Here is a 19,731-nt window from a genome sequence, read left to right as displayed (position 1 = left end):
AAATAATAACGTGTAAAAAATTATATAAATGTAAATAGAAAAAAAATACAATGCAGACAGGAAGCGATACCTTCAATATGTGAAATAAAAGATAAGGAGCTGCATAGTATTATTTCAATTGCGGTGCTTTTGGTTTGTGTAAACTTTAAAAAAGGTTTACAGTACAAAGTCTTATTACATTACATTAGTTCAAGAATTATTACAAGCATAATGTTGCTCTTGGTAATCTAGATCTAAAGTTCTGGATGGTTTATTCTCCGTATTCTGCGCTACCCTTTAGCAGCACGCTGAGTCGGAGCAGCTCACGCTGCTTTCATGCAGCCAGAGACTGTTTGTCTGTGGAGGCTTTGGATCAGACGCTGCAGCCACGTGGACTATGAAAGTCTATTTCCACTGAAGCCGTCCATCTCCTCACCACCTTGTTAAGTCGACCCTTTTCCGCTGAGTTTGCATATCATCTGCTGACGTGAGAGCCAGCGCAGACGCCACCGCGCCAGGATTCATAGATTCAGCGTGAGGAGCGCGTTTGTAAATCACATGCATGAGGGATAAATAAACTTAGAGGTTTGTATTCTGGGACGCTTTAGAACCATAGTTTCTTTTCTGTTTCTTCTAGAGAATTGAATTCCCTCCCTTCGGTCAAAGGGTTCACCTTGTTTTGACTGCAGGGTCAAAGGATACAGGATGCTAAATGAGGCAAATTTGTGATTTGGGGTGATGTCAATCTAATGGACTTGACTAGTTTTAAGCTTTTGTTTTCTCCATTTTCTTTTTTATTCTCGCTGTATTTATTCTTTTTTTGGCCCCCAAGTTCTGTCTTTCTTTAGACCTCACGTTATCTTTTTTCTTTTGTCTTCTTACTTTCTTCCGCCCTTAATAATGGCTTAAAATGAAAGAGAATATATTCACAGGCATACATGTGCTCTATTTAAGGCCTGTGCTTGTAAAGTAAGTTTGACGTTTGGGAACCAGACTTCCTGTGAAGTGCTGCCTACGAGGCAGCAGGAGGGTGCGAAGAGTACGCACAAGCTCATAGATGAATCCTCGCCTCCTGCTCGGGACAAGTCAATCACTTCCTTTTCTAGCAGCCAGAGTTATTGATTTCCCTAAACGCTTCTCTTGACGCCTTCATCTTCCTCATTTCATTGTCATTTTATGTTCTGCACGCTATTTTCCTCCCCGTGTTCTGCTGTAGTTAACCGCTGTCTGACCAGCAAACTGCGTGACCTGTAATTACAATCGGCAGCCGCAGCACATCAGCCATTTTCAGCCCCACATCCCAGGCTCAGCAAATCAATAAAGACACAATGGCCAGAGGGGGGGCGGGGGAGAGGGGGGAGGCATAAGCACTTGGCCACTGGAGGAACAGAGAGCCACTGTGCGTCCGAAGCAAGTGCCTTTTTGCCTGAAGATATACAAAAGAAGGAGGCGAAGGGAGAGCGGAGCGACGGGGAGGAGCAGACCGGAGTGCTTCACACTGAGGAAGTGGCTGGATAGTGTTTGCTGTGAGGGGAGGGGCGTGAAGAAATCGACCGAGGGGAACAGTGCCACACACACACACACACACACACACACACACACACACACACACACACTGAAAGAACGCACACGCACACACCAGGAAGCCCAGCAGAGGAAGGGGGTGGGGTTGCGTAGGCGGAGTCCTCTCTCTTTCTCTCCCTCTTTCCGTCTCTCGGTGTCCAGATGACTTGCTCTGAAGGGAAAACCTCGATGTGTCCGGGCAGGCCCTGAAGAGAGGGAGTCTCGGGCAGAAAGGGGAGAGAAGGGGAGAAAGACAGAATCATGGAGGAGGAAGAGGAGGAGGTGCTGTGCTACTTGGACAGGGTGCTGGAGGAGGAGGAGGTGTTTGAATATGGAGATGGGGAGCTGGATCCCATCACTCCGACACATAGACAGTTCAAGGTGAGACAGCGGCTGGACTGCTGGATGCAGGGGATACACACACACACACACACACACACACATTACACACTTGTGCGACTAACATCCTCACAGGACCTGAGCGTGACTATATATAGCAAAGTTGAAGTCTTATTGGTATCTTTTCCCGGCAGTGCACTGCCTTTTTGCGAGCAGTCTATGCTGCAGGAGAGAGTGTGTGTGTGTGTGTGTGTGTGTGTGTGTGTGTGTGTGTGTGTGTGTGTGTGTGTGTGTGTGTGTGTGTGTGTGTGTGTGTGTGTGTGTGTGTGTGTGTGTGTGTGTGTGTGTGTGTGTGTGTGTCAGTCAGCGTGGCTTGATGAGGCAGCTACTCTTGAGCACATATTCTAACCTTGCTTTAAAAAAGGCCTGACACTAACTTATGTTTGTTAAGAAGCCTGTGTTTGTGTGGGAGTGTGTGTACGCACGTGTGCACTCCTCCCATAGATGAATGGACAAATGGCAGGGCTGCCTGCAGTGACTCGTTCCCAGTCACTCTTCTAATCAGCTCCTTTTATCACACCGAATCAGAGCAGAGGGCGCGATATAATACAGAAAAAGGTGTAGCTGGAAAGTGCACATGGCGTAAGTGAGCGTGTTCCAAACAGGAGCAGGTTACCATGGAAAGAAAAATCCTTTCACCGCTCATCTATTTCTCATCTCGCCCTCTCGCCACACAGTAGCTCTTTGTACAACCGACGGAAAATATTCCCACTCTGGTGGAAAAAAAGATATTTTCCTCCACTTCTAATTCTCTTTCCTGTTTGCTTTTTTTTTGGTTTGTTTTGTAATCTTGCTGCGGCGTGTTTTTTCACTGAAGGAGTTGAGCTCTTTAACGTAATCAACACATACTTGTTTGCTTTGACGGTGAAACTGGGAGAGTCCACGGATCTCGTGTCATTTCAGCAAAAGCACAATGTGCTTTATCGAAACCAAGGGGTCCGGAGACATGCACACATGGTTTGTGGTGCTTAGAATAAACGATGAGCCTGCAGCCTAGCATATCAGAGACGCATCTAAGAGTCTCAAGAGGAAATGTGACTCGTCTGTAGTGCTGCCTTTTTTGTCAGAAAGGAGAACTTTTCTTTCAGCTTCTCAAAGAGGAATACCAGCATTGGAACTCTCACAGGCTCCACGATAACGCATCAATAGAACTTGAATATGTGAACTTATCTCCTTAACAAACTTTCCAAAAACGTCTGTGTATGGCGCCCCGGCTACACACTGTACCTCCACCTGTGAGGAAAAACACAAGGGACAGAAAGTGGATGTCAGTGGTGATTGGGTTAATAAAATGCCTCAGTCTTATCAGGAAGCGCCGGTGTGCCAACTGCATCTTAAGGATCTGGTCGTGTTAATAATTAATCTTCCTTTCTGCTATCATGGCTGTTCTTTGACCTCCCTTTAAGTCCATATGACACTATGTCCCTCTGGCTGTAGTGTGTCTCTATCCGCAACGAGTGAATGTGTCGATTTACTGTCAAATGTAAAATAAAAAAGGATATAATATTTTATTTTTTACACTCTTCATTCACACAAATAATTAACGTATTCACGTGTTCCTCCAACTTTGTTAGGAACAAGTTGCGTAGATGGTTTTGAACACGAGTTGAACTAAATGCTTAAATCAGACCCCCCGGGTCGCCTGGTACACAAGAGTAAACACCTCACGCCTTTCAAATCAAGGCTGAAGACTTTTTTCGTTTGCTCCTGTCTTTTATTCAACTTATTATACAGCTAAACTATTCATTTCATACTGGTCTTATTCTATTTTTAGCATGTTTACTATTCCCTTGGCTCTTAAATGATAGTTTTTAATTATATTTACATGAATGTGTTTCATTTGCACTCTGTCTTTTGACATTTCAGTCACGACGCTTTGAATTGTGCAATTTAAATAAACTCGCCTCTTTTCTGTTCTGTATGTAATGGATTTATATTTTAAAAACTAAAATAGGGTCAAATAAGTAGGAGGTGCATACTTTGAAGTGCTTTTTAATCAAGTATATGTTTGGCTTTCTTAAGGGCCGTAGTACTTTTGGACCCCTTTTTCTTTTAAAACCACGTGAGGTGTCTATAGTTCCACCCAAAACAGATGAATTACAGAAAAGTACGGTTCTCCCGTTTGACCTTTCTGTCTCACTGCCTGCAGACACTTTCTCTCCTTTAAATCCTTTTAAGAATTCTCACTCCCACTAGCGTTTTCCTCACCGAAGGAAGAAAGAAAATCCGTGCATTCTGTTTTGCTTTTGCTTCATGACTTCCCAAAATATATTCAAAATAAAACTGTCTGGAAGCCATAGGAGTACGATTTTCCCACAGAGGAAACGAGTCATCTGCATGTTTATAGACTCGCTAATACAGCTTCTGCTCATTCGTACACACTTTGCGTGTGTGTGTGTGTTTACCTGCTGTGGTAAACTGCAGTACCATCAGTCAGTCAATGAGCTTGAGTCACCGCACCGTCATGGAATTAATCCGGGATACAAGTGGTTTACCTGAAGGATTACGCGTGTACGGTAACGCTGTTATTACATCCGTGTCTCCTGCAGGGAGGAATAGAGAAAGGACTGGAGATGAAGAAACTGGTGCTGTCTGGTTTCTTGGCCAGCGAGGAGATCTACATCAACCAACTGGAGGCCCTGCTACTGGTACGACACACACACACTGCAAAAAAACAAAAAAAAACACTGTTTTGAAACAGACCATGTGGGAAAACCAAGCAGGACCTGATGCAGGGAAGGGGCCTCTGAGAACTGTCAGTTTATTAGTGGCTGATGGTCAAACCGAAAGCAAAGACCACATTGGCTGCAGTTCGCAGTAGCGCTCTCTGAACATGCTTCCCCAAAGCGCAGACATATCCCGTCATATCCTGCCGCTCTCAACCACATGGTGCACTTTGGCCAACTTGTAGTCAGTTTGACATCAGACACACTCTTTCAGCCACTAGTGACGACACCAGTGATGATACAATATCCAGCAGTACAGAGCCTGTCTGTGGCCTCTCGCTCACGGAAGTCCCGTTCTTAAATCTAGCGCCACATCGTTAAAGTCTGCTAAATTCAACACGGAGCTGCCTTTTCTGTGTTCCATGAACCGTAACCCATCTTCTACAATATTCAGGACAACATTGCATGTGTCACAGAGTAAGATGATAAAGACAAAAGGATTTGAGGACATTCTGAAAAGTGCACTGCCGAAACAGTCAGTTATAGTAAACATGATCACTGGGTGATTCATAGAAAGATACAGATTGAGATATGTTTTCCCTCTTTCCAGACACAGGCCCAATTTGGCCTCTGACTGGGCAGATAACTGCCTCAAATTGTAGTCGTAATCAAAGTCTGCTCCTAAATTAGACATTTTTATCAGAACCTGATGCCATAGTGCGATGCTTTGTACAGCTTCACAAAGGATGTTTGAAATGGACAAGAACACAAAAAAAGTTGTAATAAACCTAATTTCTCTGATTATCCAGCCCATGCGTCCGCTAAAAGCCACGGCCACAACCTCGCAGCCCGTCTTGACCATCCAGCAGGTTGAGACCATCTTCTACAAAATCCAAGACATTTTTGAGATCCACAAGGAGTTCTACGACGCCCTCTTGCCCAACATCCAGCACTGGGACGAGAAGGTCACCGTGGGACATTTGTTCCAGAAGCTGGTGAGTCGTACGAGGGCTCAGATTCTCCAGCGTGTTTCTTACTATTTAATTCTTTTTCACCCTCTCCCATCATTTGCAGGGTACAATTAAATAAGCGTTAGAAGAAAAGTTGTGAGACGCTATTTGTACTCTGGGAATCACTTACTTAATCGTGTGTGTGTGTGTGTGTGTGTGTGTGTGTGTGTGTGTGTGTGTGTGTGTGTGTGTGTGTGTGTGTGTGTGTTCTTTTTATAGAATTAGCACAGTTCCACTCCTCAGCTTTAAATTGTCACATTTGCTTTAAGAGCGACTCTCTTTTTAGATGCTCATTACATCCTGTCGGCACACTGTGGAGTGGCTGACAGACACTTTCAGCAGGGATGTAAGAAACTGGACTTCGCGCAGGAGAAGTCAGTCCACGTAGAGATATAGTATACATGAAGGGTGTAAAGAGCAGAGGCAGTCATCAGGAGAGGTTGTTCACTTCAGTACTGAGAGCAGTAGGTCAAATAAACCGTGACTACGTCCCACTGTGGGGACAGAAAATGGCGGGTTATAATTTTCCTGGAATGGAAACTAGACGGACAAACGTGTTCTCTATTTAGAGAAAGTGTTTGTGAACACCTGCCAGCCTCTTTAACCCAACAGGAAAAACAGGTTTTTCTCCACAGTTAGGAACTCTTTACACAGAAAATGGAGAATGAAAGGATTTTGGCCATTTATATTATTAATTATTTCAGTTATTTAAATGTTTTGTTATCCTGGTTGTATTACTGGGACGTTTACAGCCTCATTTTGTGTTTAAAAAAAAAAAAGATAATGTACAATGTCTTGTCATTTATAGAAATGAAATAAAGCATCATTCCACACAAATATGTAATTTAGTGACATGGGATCAGTGGACGATGTCCCGGCTTCAGCTCGCACCCTGTGTTTGGATCTTAGGAGACGTCATTTATTCTCACTAATGAGCTGCATGTTACTTAGATGTCTCTTTGCGAGATCCATTTTTCCAAATCACGAGCATGCTGTTGTTGGGTCTAGAGGACAAGAATAAGTGCCGTGTCAGCTCGGACAGATTAACTCTGGACATCTGTTTCGCTCTTTTTAGAAAGAAAGTGGAACGTATGAAGAGTAACTATGTCTTGGTGGACAGTTTGACTGCAGGTCTGAACTTATTGTCATCATATACCGTATTTCAAGGCAAAAACAAGGTGTTCCTGTTGTCTGTAAGGTTGAAGTACATGCTTCTGCTCCGCTCAGCCAATCGTCAATGACTCAGCTACAGTCTCTAACCAAGCCGAGGCTTCAACAGATGTTTATCGCCACTTATAACAGCATGTCAGTGTGCTGTTATACTGCAAGGGGAAACACTGGGTTCATATACATTTTTATGTAAAAAACAAAACAAAACATGGGTTATTTTCAGTAATCCACTGTGACTCAATGATCGCAGCTTGAAATTCAGTCAGTATGCACCGATGAAAAAAACCTGATGAAATTATCAGAAATTTAAGTCAAAGGAATAAACCAAGGAAACCGCTTTCCCTTTAGCTGTTTTTTAGCACTGTGGTAACTTCCATCGACTTTGCTACTCTGTCGTGCTCAACTCTGATGTGTTTACTACAAAACAGTGAATTGACCTAAGTAACTAAAATTAGCTCGCTAGTTAACTCATAACTGAAAAAACTGCTGTAGTGGAAAACAAATCATTTACAGAAACAACGCCACAGAAATGAACCATTTCAGTCTACGTTGCTGTTCATGGTTCATGTTTCAAGCACAGACTGATAATTGGTGTTGAAGTTTGATAACTCTGAACTGATTTTTTTTTAAACTACTGAAATGTGTTAACATGGTAACACAAGATCTTTATCTTGTCACTTGGGGTGATATTTCCTCCTTAAATCATTATTGCGATGATCACAGACTGTACAAATGTTGATGTTTGGAAGGCGTTTGCAGCTCAGAGTTTGATCGGTAGAAACAGAATCCTTTTAAGTACTTGTGCCCCCCCCCTTCTCTCTTCTCACCACCAAGTGACACCTATTAGTGTAGTCCTCAGCGGCCATCTGTCCGTACATGAGCGAGTCATGAGGCGGCTAAACATTTAGTCAGAGTGACGATGTGACAGTACAGATGGCGTGTAATTATCTGGTCGGCTCCTGGTCCGCAGCATGGGGGGGCGCTGAAGCAACAAAGAGTGACGAGAGGCAGGAACCAGGCAGAAGGGGGGGGGGGGTGAAAGCCTGCCACAGTTATTCTCACCTTCTTCTGACAGAAAAGGGGCTCAGCTGAAGCCCCGACTGCTAGGTTTGCATTTGATGACATGTTAAGTGGGTTTAATCTCTCGCCATGACCGTTGGATGCATCGAAACAGAATGGTCACATTAGGTTGACATTATTGGCTTAATGTCAACAACTATTGGATGGATGAACATGTGGCGCAAACATTGATGTCACATTAATGACGTTAGATATGGCGTATTTCTTTCATTGCTCGCCCACATCAATCAGTTAAAGTTAAATCTGTGACCAAATACGCCATCATCCTCACTACTCGTCTAAATGAAGACATGGTCGTATCGTGCTAAGGTGCATCATTGTAAGCATCATAGCATGCTGATGTTAGTATTTAGGTCCTTAATTTGGCAACAAGAGGATCTGTGGCCACTGTAGACACCATAGTGCTGCATGTAAAATATTTTTGATTATGCATTTCGTTGTTTGGTTGTAGTCAAACCTGTCCACAATACAGATCTTGCTTATTTAAAAAAGCTGATTATGCTGAATATAGCTTAATAGTTTTAATACAAGTGTTGAGTTGTTGACATTCAGTCTTAGACTACATAGTTGTGCGTTGCATTTAGGGCTTTAGCAGAAGATATAGTTAGAAACTGTCGTTGGGCTCTCAACGTGCCAGTGAGGATTCAAGTTATCTGAAGGGCATTTTGAACCACTAGAAAAGGTCTATTTCTAGACGGGACTCCAGCGTTGTCCTCCCCTTCTCCCTCCATCCCGCCTCCGCTCTCAAACACGAGCTGTTTTTTTTCCATCCCGCCACTCTGACCCGTGATCTCGCTGTATGAAGTGTGGGCGCTGTGCTCGGAGCGTTGCTCAAAGTCCTGCGTCTCCAGTGACGGACGTAACTGGAGAGGTGAGCCGATTTAAAAATACCCCGATCACGTCACCGCGTTTGATTTGTGCTTTCCAGCCGAGCTGCCAAGTCGAATATCCTCTCTTCATCAATCTCATGGAGGCTTCTTCCTTCCCTCCAAGACTGACTTGGTGAAGTGTCCAGTTATGAAGAGATGATACACAGACAGGGAGGCTTGTTTAGTTCTTGTCCGAATAAGTCCGTATGTGGCTAAATGTTTGGGTCAGGAGTTCATCACAAAACCACTATTTTCTTTGTTTAATTTTCTCCGTCATCTGCTGCTTTTGACAACAGCCGTTCTCAAACGGGGGGACTCAAATCCTTAACATTATTTAATAAATATTCAGTAAAACACAAGACAAGTTCATAAACTGAATTTTAGATTTATTAGGCTATTCAATTTTATTGTCCTAAAAACTCCAAGTCAGCGATGTGTGTTTCCTCTTTTTCTCTACCAAAAATTTCCCCTAGTACGTGGCAGGGAAAATATTTCACAAGAGGTACATTGCTGAAAAAAGGTTGAGAACCACTGATTTACGACATCATTTTATAAGGGTCATATAAGGCCGGTGGTTCCTTCATGGCTCCTCTCTTCACACGTCGAGGGGAAGTAGAAGGAGAGGGAATTAAAATTTGGAGCAAGGAGGCCTGTAAAAGACAAAAGTAACAAGTCTTACTCATTTACTCTATTCAATTGAAACCAAATCTGGTCGCAGTCAGCTCTTCAGTACGTCCATTCAAGCCAGGCTGCAGCAGGATGCATATTCCTGCGAATCTGGTCTGCAGCTTGTGTTACAATGCGCACACAGCGTGGCTAATGAAAGGGCCCAGGAAGTGAAGACCGCGTGCAAGTGAAAGCAAGCTGATGGAGCCAAAGACGGTCTGCAGAACTCTTTGCAACCTCCTGATCTACGCAAAGATCCCAATGGGAAAGTTAAATGAATGAATCTGCCCCATATAAACTTGAATAGGTATATGGGACATTTTGTACGTCAGAATTTATACAAATGATATTTGAAGTTGACTGAAAGCTGCAGTCTGTTCTCTATGTGTTGGTTTCTTGTGTGGTAATCGTTGATGTTCTGGGCAGTAAAACGATTGCTCATAGAGTTGTCTTTTTACAATTACAATTCCCAGCAAATAAAGGAGAGGTGCATGCCACTATCATTGTCTCACACCAGCTGGTTGTGTCTTTTTCCACAGGCCAGCCAGTTGGGGGTGTACAAGGCCTTTGTGGACAACTACAAGGTGGCGCTAGAGACGGCAGAGAAATGCAGCCAGGCCCACGTCCAGTTCCAGAAGATATCTGAGGTAGGTCCCTCCGCAGAAGATGATCAGAGACTGAGGGAAGGCCTGTGTGAATGACGCAAGAGAGACGTGTCTGAATAGCAAATATGCCACGTTTAATAGATTCTGAATGTCTTTTTCCGGTCACATAATCTATTGTTTGGTCTCTTAAGCCATCAAGTTAATTGCCTTCGGTAAAGTGAAGGAGAAAACAAATGTGTATGGAACGACAGCAGAGGAGGAAGCAAGACCGGTAGAAACATCCTCTTTTTGACTGGAAGCAACAGTGTTTACGGGAAGCGTGGTCTTATTTTGAGGAAGACGAGCTTAAAACACAATCAACAGAAACACTGTTGTTAAAATGTCCTCCACTGAGTACATGCTGGCTGGTCAGTGTTCAGGCAGATGAACTGAGAGAACAACAAAAGATTCCCTTTAGTCTCTGAATATAAAACCCTCCTTTTCCTGTTTAACATTTAAATGTAAATTTCACTCTTGTGGCAATTTTCCACAAAAGGTATGCTGACACAATGTACAGCCGACTACACCAGTAGTAGCAGGTAGCAGACTACCTGTACTCTGTCTCCCCCTCCTTCAGCCGCCAATGCAATGACCCTCTAATACGCTGTTACTCCATCAGCTGAGCAAGCAGAGCGCTTGGACACACGGGAGCAAGAGTGCGGTTGATTAAATTCATCATCCTTCTCCTGTTTGTTTTTTTCCAGAATCTCAAAGTTAAAGGTCCCAAAGACTCCAAAGATTGTACCACAAGTGTCTCAATGGAGGGTAAGGTGTGTGTGTGTGTGTGTCTCTCTCGCTCTCGCTCTCTCTCCCCCTCTTTCTGTCTGTGCGCGTGCGTCTCTTCCTGAGAACGGAGGCAGTGAGCAGGGGAGCACGGTGAGGAGAGAGGATGAGGGATATGGAGGTGCTTCTGGTCATCAGACTGTGTTGCAACTGCACGTACGGTAACGTTATTTTATGTTTCGTCGGATTGTTTTTTTCTCTCTGTCGTTTCTCTCTCCGTCGTCATTGAATCTCTATTGATGGATTCACGGTGTGCGCTGTGAGCTCGGGACAGCCGTTGACTTGATTTGTATTCGGAGCGTTAACAACCGGTGCTGGTGAAGCACAAATAGTATCGTTCTGCTACGTTAATGTGCAGCAGTCCGCGTGATGAGGTGATGAAATCTCTCGGAGCGCCGGAGCTTTTGTGTGCTTGCTGAGTGATGATCCTCTGAGAATATGCAGCTCATAAGGACTCACAGGCTACAGTTGTTCATGCCATCTCAACTTATAGAATAACGGAGTTACAATAATCAGACCTCGCTAATCGACAGAGGATCGGAGGGAGTGTGATCCGTGTGGGAGTTAATATCTGTGTTCGTTTGATTGTGCTCTGCTGTTTTTTTAGAAGCAATAATAGACACAATGAGTAAACTGTGGGTCTTTGCCAGGCTGGGAGAGGGTGTGTGTGTGTGTCGGTCAATTAACAGCCTCATGTACCTGTGAAAAGTCTCTTTAATTTGTGCGCTGTAAATGAGGATTAACCCAAACTTGCTGATTGTTTTACATTAGTTTTTCCCCCCGTACTGCAGAGACGGTGTCATCTACTGAACTGCTTTGTGATTGCTCATATTTCCTCAGTGTTCCTCAGCTCCCGGCAGGGCCAGTTGCTTTGATTGCGCTTTGTGCTCCTTAATTACCTGGCCAGGTAACACCTGCGCCCTCTTTTTTTTTTTTTAAGCGGATACCTAACCTTCCCTAAGCCTTTGCACATTTTCTTCATTAAAATTAATCAATTAGTCAGACAGGTTTACATATAGCTCACTGCTTCATCTGCCAGCCCCCGCCTATTGGTTCTACAAATAGCATTATGTGTGTTAAATCAAACATCCTACATCCTGTTTTACATATAAATTGTGACTGCTTTTTGCTCCGTTTTCTTTTCCCTCCCATCGCTTTATCCTCTCCGTGTCCTCCGTCACGGCTCCTGCTGCACACTGGCGGCTGAATGTCTTATGCCATATAAAGCTGGCAGCCCCCCCATGCAGTGTGATGTTGCTCAAAGGCCTCGCCCACATGGTCCGCCCCCTCCTTAGCAAAGACTAACTGTCCACCAGACAAGTCGCCGAGACGACCTTGAGAACAGGACCAATCGGAGGCACCTCGCTGCCACGGCTCATCGACTTCCAATAATCCGCCTCCTCCCTGATTCTCTGTCTTCCTCTCGCGTCCCGTCTCCTGACTAGACTTTGAAGTTTGCAGTGGAAGCTGTTATTGATCTCTCTATGGCCGCAGTGGGACCTCGTCCGGACAAAAATATCTCCTCTTTTTTTTGATGGATTAGATTTGATAGATATTCGTGATCCTCCACGGACAGATCATACAGACTTTTGGAATCCCTTAACTGACGGCACCGTCATTGTTATCGTTCTCATTGCGAGCATGTTAGCCTGCTGACATTAGCATGGCATTTTGCTCAAATGTTAGCATTGTTGTCAAAACTAGTTTCGCACATGCGGCACAAAGTACATCCAAACAATCCAGCTGATGTACATATAGAGCACAGTACTAACACTGCACCCAAAGTCACCTGGACAGCCGAAATCTCTGCACCTGAGGTGATCACGGACAGGCTCACCCACATTACGAAAGAGTTGGTGGCCGCCTGGTTGTCCGTGTGCGTGTGTGCATTGCGCATTTGAGGGTGTGTAACGCTTGCTGTGACCAGCCCTATCGGGGGATAGAAACATGCTCCCTGGAGGTCCGTTTTTTTTACTTCTTTTCAGTTAAAGAAGAGAAAAGAGGTAGAGCACTTGTAAGTGAGGGTACAGAAGAGAAGATGAAAGGAGAGGAAGGTGTTGCTGTACAATCCACTGCAGCAATGTTCAACGGGTTAAACCGAATAGTGTGGAGTGTTTCTCCCTCTTTCTAGGACGCTGAGTGCTGCCTGTCTGGGACGACTAGCCGTGCATACACAAGTCTCTTCCCTTGGCTTTTATTAATTAGTTGCGTTAAGTTTGCTCTATAATGAAAGGAGATTAGCTTGATCGGCGAGTGGAACATTGTCAGCTGCTTCTGTTCCCTCGCAGGCCTCGCTCTGTCCTGACGGTGGGAGTTTGTCATCTACAGCTCTCTTGTATGTCAGATACAGACAGCAAAGCTTTCCATAGAGGAAACTATCCATGTGAGGCTGTGCAGCCTTAAACTGTGTTGAAAACATTGGAATACTCCCTTGCACGCAGATAGAGGCATACAGCTTATTGGTATTAATCCAAAACTCCGGTATCATTAATAGGAATAGAAAGAATTATCGGTTGCGTCCCGGCAATGAATGCTGACTGTCACTAAGTTGAATGTCGTCAACGAAGGATCATATAGTCAGTCTGAAGTTTAACTTGAGATCCGAGAGTGAGTCTTTGTCCCCATTAGAGCTGTGGAACTGTGACCTCGTGTGTGTGTGTGTGTGTGTGTGTGTGTGTGTGTGTATGTGTGTGTGTGTGTGTGTGTGTGTGTGTAAGCGACAGTGACTCACAGCCCTCCCTTTCTCTCCACACAGCTCTCCTTTACAAGCCCATTGACCGTGTGACCAGAAGCACCCTGGTTCTACATGTGAGTACAGTGCACTTCTTACCCTCCCACGACTTTAAAAGATCGTTCCCCCCCAATTTATAGAAAAGGGGCGCGCTGATCATTTATGTCACCGTGAGACACACATCGTAATGGTTTGGCACTATTTGAGGAACTTTTACTTTACCTTAGTGTTTAATAAACGCATACTATGGAAATATAATACACTACATTTGTTTGAATGTATTGTTTACTTTTCACATTCATATAATTCCTATATTTTTATGAATCAGGGGCAAAACTAAACTGGTAGATCTTAATATTCTTGGGTTGTTGTGACCCCCATCCGGGCTTTTGTGCCTGGTTGTGGCCTCGTGTCACCTTTCAGATGTCAGTGTGTTGTTACTAGTAAAAGAAGGATTTTCCCTTTTTTAGTGTCTCAGTCTTATCTAAGTAATTGTTTGGGATTAGAGGGGCGGCGTTATTCCATATTGCACCAAAAGTGAGAAAATATGTTTCGTGGTTTTGTTTTGTAAAATTGGTGAACTCTCTCACACTCACTCACACCCAAATAAACAGTTACTCAGTACTCAGAGTTCTCAGACTCTTCTCTCCTCCCAGAAAAAATCCCAACTACAAAGCCTTAATTAATGTTTAGCAATTCCACAAAGCAGCCCAAGAGCTGAAGAATGTGAGCCTGCTTTGTGTTGTTCATCGCAGCCTCTCAGCCTGAATAGGCCTCCCTCTTTGGATGAGTAATAATGAGGTGGTAACTGCCAATCAAGCAAGCAGAAAGACATTTGTCTAGTCACGGACTGCGCTTGCACGAAGCTGTCGAAGCAACAACCTGACCAGGTGCATGCAGGACTGCTTCTGTCATTCATGCAAACCAAGCGGTGATTGTTTTGGAGAGGAGGAGCTTCTGTCCTGCTCTCCATCCTGCTGTGCTGATGACAGCAGCTTCAAGCAAATTGGACTTTCAAAGATCACTTAACTATTCATAAGAAACCCGCAGCACAATTATGATATAAATTAAGAAAGCCACATTCAATCAGGGTTACTGCTAATGCTTTGATGGATTATTTTGAAGTGAAAGGATTTATAACAATATGGAGGATAAGACGTTTGTTTACCTCTGCAACAATAACTGTTTATGTGATGTAAAGTTGTATGCATGGAAGGCGTCTGTGTCACAATCTCTGTTTGTGTGCGTTCTGCAGGACTTGCTGAAACACACTCCGAAGGACCACCCGGACTTCCCGCTCCTGCAGGACGCTCTGCGGATATCCCAGAACTTCCTCTCGTCCATCAACGAGGAGATCGACCCTCGCAGGACCGCCGTCACCACGCCCAAGGGAGAGGTGTGTGTGTGTGTGTGTGTGTGTGTGCGTGTGTGTGTGCGTGTGCGTGTGTGTGGTTATTTGCAGAGGAACTTTTTTTTTTTTTTCTTCAGAGCCCAAAATATGATGATTGACTTGATTGAGTTAGATGCTGTCATTTGGCTCAATGATTTAAATGAATTGTCCAATGATTTAAGAGACCCCTCGAATATTTGCGATTTTGTGGGGTCTTAAGTGTCAGCCAAGGGATCTCGAATTGCATTTCCAATTCAGGTGAATACATTCGCAAAATGTTTTGATCTGTTTTTTTTCACTCAGCATTGTTTATTCCGCGTTGTGTTAAGCAGCTTTGCGCATGCGCTGGTAGTACACGTAGAAGTGACACCTGGTGTTCCTCTAGGCTCGTCAGCTGGTGAAGGATGGCTTCCTGGTGGAGGTGTCGGAAAGCTCAAGGAAGCTCCGGCATGTCTTCCTCTTCACGGACCTGCTGCTCTGTGCCAAGATGAAGAAGACCGCTGTGGGGTGAGTCCGCTTCTTCTCTCCATCCAGAGGACCATAGCCGTGTGTAAGCACAGAGCCATTTGAACATCCACCCTCTCCGGGTGTGTCCCATCAGTGTCTCATTTATTCTGCCTTCCTCGTCGCCGTCTTTTTGAAGCCACACTTAGACAGGGAGACTCACATGGGGGATAGAGCGAAGACAAACGTGTGTAGATACACAGGACTGCGTGACATTAGCTCCTTCAGCGCGGCGGAAGCTGTTGGCCTGATTGGATCTTTTTTTTTTTTATTGACACTCCCCGGGATTTTTGTCGTCTCATGTGAGAATTTCATTCCAGCGTGGATTCTCATTAACGAGCGAATCAAATGGCCTTCTGGTCTGGTAATGAGTTGACTGTGCACCCATAATTCTAATAGGGGTGTCATTAGGGAGGATGTGTGTTGTTCAATTAATCAATTCTCCTTTTCCCTCTTCAGCTTTTAAAAAAAAAACGTTCTAATGTTACATTTACGTGAACAGTGATATCATCTCTCTCCAGTAAAGCTTTGTCCAATTTACCCAGAGATTATGATATCTGGTTGGTGGTCATCATGACGAGTTTAGACAGGCTTTTTTTCTTTGCACTAGTCCTGTGGATTCACAAATGTTAGTTTCCACTGATTTGTTGATTTGCTGTATGACCCTTTCACTTATCGTGTTCCTCTGTCCACCTGCAGTCGCCATCAGCAGTACGAGTGCAAGTGGTACCTCCCTCTGGCGGACTTGACTTTCCAGACCCTGGACGACTCAGAGTCTTGCCCCAGTATTCAGGTCCTCCCCGAGCACGAGATCGAGGAGATGAAGATCAAGATCTCCGTTCTGAAGAGTGAGATACAGAAAGAGAAGGTAGTCCTGTTGTTCAATGGGATTTTTTGTCATCTCCATGGCCCTTCCAAAGCTCCTTTTAAAATGCGGGGTTCATATTGTTACAATAAACACATACGACTCAGGAGGGAAGTTTCCACTGGTCAGTTCTGTTGAACTTTGCTTGCCACTTATTTATTGATCACTTCATACGGCAGCTTGCGACTCTTGTGAGGGCATGCAGGTACATCTGAAAATATGTAGTATATTCTCAAACTGGGGGAAAATGCTAAATCAACCTGTTTCAATCAGTGCGGAAACCACAGAACTAGAATGAGTTGCTGTGGTCATTTCACTAGTTCAAAGGGAAATGATGCTCAGCACTGAGCATTGGCCAAAGAATCAGAACGGGCCAGAACGGGCCAGCCAGGCTGAGACACACTGGGGGCTTCAGGAGCAGAGAGTTCCTGTTATTCCCCTCACAGCGTGTAACTCGCCCCCCTCCACCTGGAGGCACAACGAGTGACCGCGGCTGGTGTTCGGAATCAGAGGAGCTCCGAGCAGTGGGAGGTTCAGCTGATTGTATCCGGGCTCTGACTCACGGCTTCCTGCTAAGGGCAGGGAGGAAGTGTCTATTTATTTTCCTTCAATGCTGACTGGAAGCCCAGATCCTCGAATTACATAACTACATGACTCTCACGGCACAGTGTTGTTGTCTTCGAAAAAATGGGAAATGTGTCGTTAAAGAATACTACGCTGATGCAAGTAATGACGTAGTTAAAACTATTGTATTTTGAATAGGTTATTAAAACATTTTCGTCTGGGATTTCTGAGGAGATTTGTGGATTGTTAAAAGGTTGATTTGTATCATTATGTTGGGTGTTAATAAATAAATGCCAGCTAGACCAGCAGACTCTCGTTGCCCCATAACCTCTGTTTTAGAGGCTCTATCGCAATGTTTAGTATTTCACTTGATGAGTGTTTCAGGTCTAAATGAGATTCTGAATGCCTGCACGTGTGTTTTAGAAAGCACCGAAGGGTCAGAGTCGCGTGGAGCGCCTGAGAAAGAAAATGAACGAACAGGAGTCGTGGCTGCTCCTGCATTCTCCCACCATCCCCTTCCGCATCCACAACAGACATGGAAAGGTACTGTGTGATCCAATCCCAAGTCTCACCTCTAGAGGGAGACACTCCCTTTTGAAATAGCCCCTCGACAGATTTGATTTAAGTTCCCAGAATAAAAATACTGTTTAAACGTGCGATAATTACACATTTTTGGGGCTTTTTGTCAAAGTTAAAATGATTCTTTCACAGTCTTGTCCAATAATAATTTCTGTGTTGGTTCTTGAGGTCTTTAACATTCTTGGTTTTCTGTGTGCATCAAGAGCTACCAGTTCCTCATATCCTCTGATTACGAGAGGTCGGAGTGGAGGGAAAGCATCCAGAAACTCCAGAAGAAAGGTAACATTGGCCTACAGGTCATTTATGTGGTTAGAAAACACTGAGCTTCCCCTAGAAGCGGGTTACAACCACTCTTTACTCACTCTACCTCAAAAAAAGGAAAAGTTTGACACTGTGTGTGTGTGTGTGTGTGTGTGTGTGTGTGTGTGTGTGTGTGTGTGTGTTTCAGATCTCCAGGCGTGTGTATTGAGTTCTGTGGAGCTTCAGGTCCTGACCAGCTCCTGTTTCAAACTGCGAACCGTCCACAATATTCCGGTCACAAGTAACAAAGACGGTAAGAAACTTGCACACAGCATCTTCTTTGTGTTCTTGTCCCCTCATGCTCGGATGCTTTTCGTGTGTCTCGGTTTTCTCCTTCTCTTAAGCCGCATTCGAACAAACACCTTCCTCTTTGCTTTGAGATTAAAAAGGCCTATTACACTCAACACAACTAGCAGCCATGCAATGAGGGGAGGGGGGGAGGGGGGCTTGCAGGAGAGAACTAGGTTACAATATGTTTCTCATCTAGCTCCTAGCAGTCAATGCCAGGCAGTGTGCCGGCGGTGGCCTGCGCTCTTGGCCTCTTTGTGTTTGTTTTTTCTCCAGGTCTCCACATTGCACCACTCTGAGGCTGGTGGTGACATTAAAGCCATCTGGTCGACCTTCTCTGATCTCCCGAAATGGCACGAGGGTCTCTGCTTTCACATGCACGCACAATACACACAAACAGCCACGGAGCTGACGAGGGGCCTTAAAGCCACTGAAGGGAACACTGTCCAAATCTTTCTCGCGTTGTACAGAGAAAGAGACCCGTGTTTGCTTCTCAAACAACGATATCTCTGTACGAGTAAGCCTGGGGCTTTATTTCAATTTAGCATTTTGATGAATTTTGATGAACTTTTGATGAAGTTAGTGAATTTCCAGCACAGTACTGTGACCGATTTTGTGCTCATATGAATTACCAGCTTCCTTCTTCTATTCCAGAAATTAAACTGCCAATGTTTAACAAATGGTTTTGAAAAAATTTTTGGAGCCAACTCAGGAGCAGATACTCCCCAAGAGCTTAAAGTGTTATCAGATAAATTTTCGTGGGAACAGCCTGGACATAAACTTGCTGTAAAATCATCTGCTGCTGCCTATCAGCTCCTACGGACCCAACGGATTATCCCACAAACACAGTTTACCGCTTTAACCCTCGGTTCACTTCTGTGTTCAATCAACTATTCATTTATCCATCTAGCTCTTGGTCAGCTGTGGGTTACACATGTACACACACACACACACCTAGCACATCACGTCATGTAAACACTAACTCCTCAATCAGAAGGCAAATAAAAGGAACATTACAAAAACCATCGTCTAATGTTACAATCAAAACATACCTTTAGGCAGGACATCTCCTCTAACCCGGATGGACTGTGAGGTCAGGTAACAGGTCTGTCGTTTAGTTTCAGGTCAACGTGGTACCTTCCGTCTTTTCCCAGGCAGTTGATATTTCCCCGGATGTTAAAACAGAGCTCAGGACTCGCTGACTTTGGAAAACACTCCTCGGTGTAAAGCAAATGTAAACCCACACCTCGGGGACTTGAAGAAGCAAAGTAGGGGTTTAAATAGAGACCAGCTGGTGAAGGAATGTAACAATGACCATGAACGATGTTGCAGAGACCATTAGACACACTTTTATTTAAATCTTTCCCATAGTGGTAACAATTGTCACGTATTACTTCATCGATCAGGGGCTGCACGGTGGTGTGGTGCTGCACAGCGAGAAGGTCGTGGGTTCAAACCCGCCCAGCGGCCGGGGCCTTTCTGTGTTGAGTTTATCCCCACGGAGAAAAGGCACATGGGCCACCTCGAAGCTGAACCTTTGCACCGTCTCCCCCATTGTTCAATACAACACACAACACACACACACACACACCACACATTGTGACCGGCTTCCTCACAGCCGCCTGCACACATTCAGTTTATTTACCAGGATTCACAGGCCTCAACCAAAGCAAGAGGCCAC

General features: G+C 44.5%; 1 protein-coding gene across 7 annotated transcripts in view; it reads left to right on the top strand.

The window, feature by feature from the left end:
• The window catches only part of abr (ABR activator of RhoGEF and GTPase), a 105,952-nt gene that overhangs the window by 36,317 nt on the left and 49,904 nt on the right, over positions 1-19,731 (top strand). For 6 of the 7 annotated variants that reach the window (XM_040182171.2, XM_078106210.1, XM_040182174.2 and 3 more), the window contains 11 exons: positions 4,491-4,589; positions 5,417-5,602; positions 9,942-10,049; positions 10,751-10,811; positions 13,585-13,637; positions 14,816-14,956; positions 15,336-15,457; positions 16,154-16,322; positions 17,307-17,426; positions 17,666-17,741; positions 17,911-18,015. In XM_040182171.2, coding sequence (XP_040038105.2) covers positions 4,491-4,589; positions 5,417-5,602; positions 9,942-10,049; positions 10,751-10,811; positions 13,585-13,637; positions 14,816-14,956; positions 15,336-15,457; positions 16,154-16,322; positions 17,307-17,426; positions 17,666-17,741; positions 17,911-18,015 — 1,240 coding nt within the window. Of the gene's footprint in view, positions 1-1,577; positions 1,924-4,490; positions 4,590-5,416; positions 5,603-9,941; positions 10,050-10,750; positions 10,812-13,584; positions 13,638-14,815; positions 14,957-15,335; positions 15,458-16,153; positions 16,323-17,306; positions 17,427-17,665; positions 17,742-17,910; positions 18,016-19,731 lie in introns of those variants that run through there. The other variant, XM_040182176.2, reaches the window with a different exon arrangement.

This window comes from Gasterosteus aculeatus, chromosome 7 (genome assembly GCF_964276395.1).
Source record: "Gasterosteus aculeatus chromosome 7, fGasAcu3.hap1.1, whole genome shotgun sequence".
NCBI classification, from domain to species: Eukaryota; Metazoa; Chordata; class Actinopteri; order Perciformes; family Gasterosteidae; genus Gasterosteus; species Gasterosteus aculeatus.
Note: the sequence above shows the minus strand (reverse complement) of the source record. Positions and strands in the feature narration are given on the sequence as shown.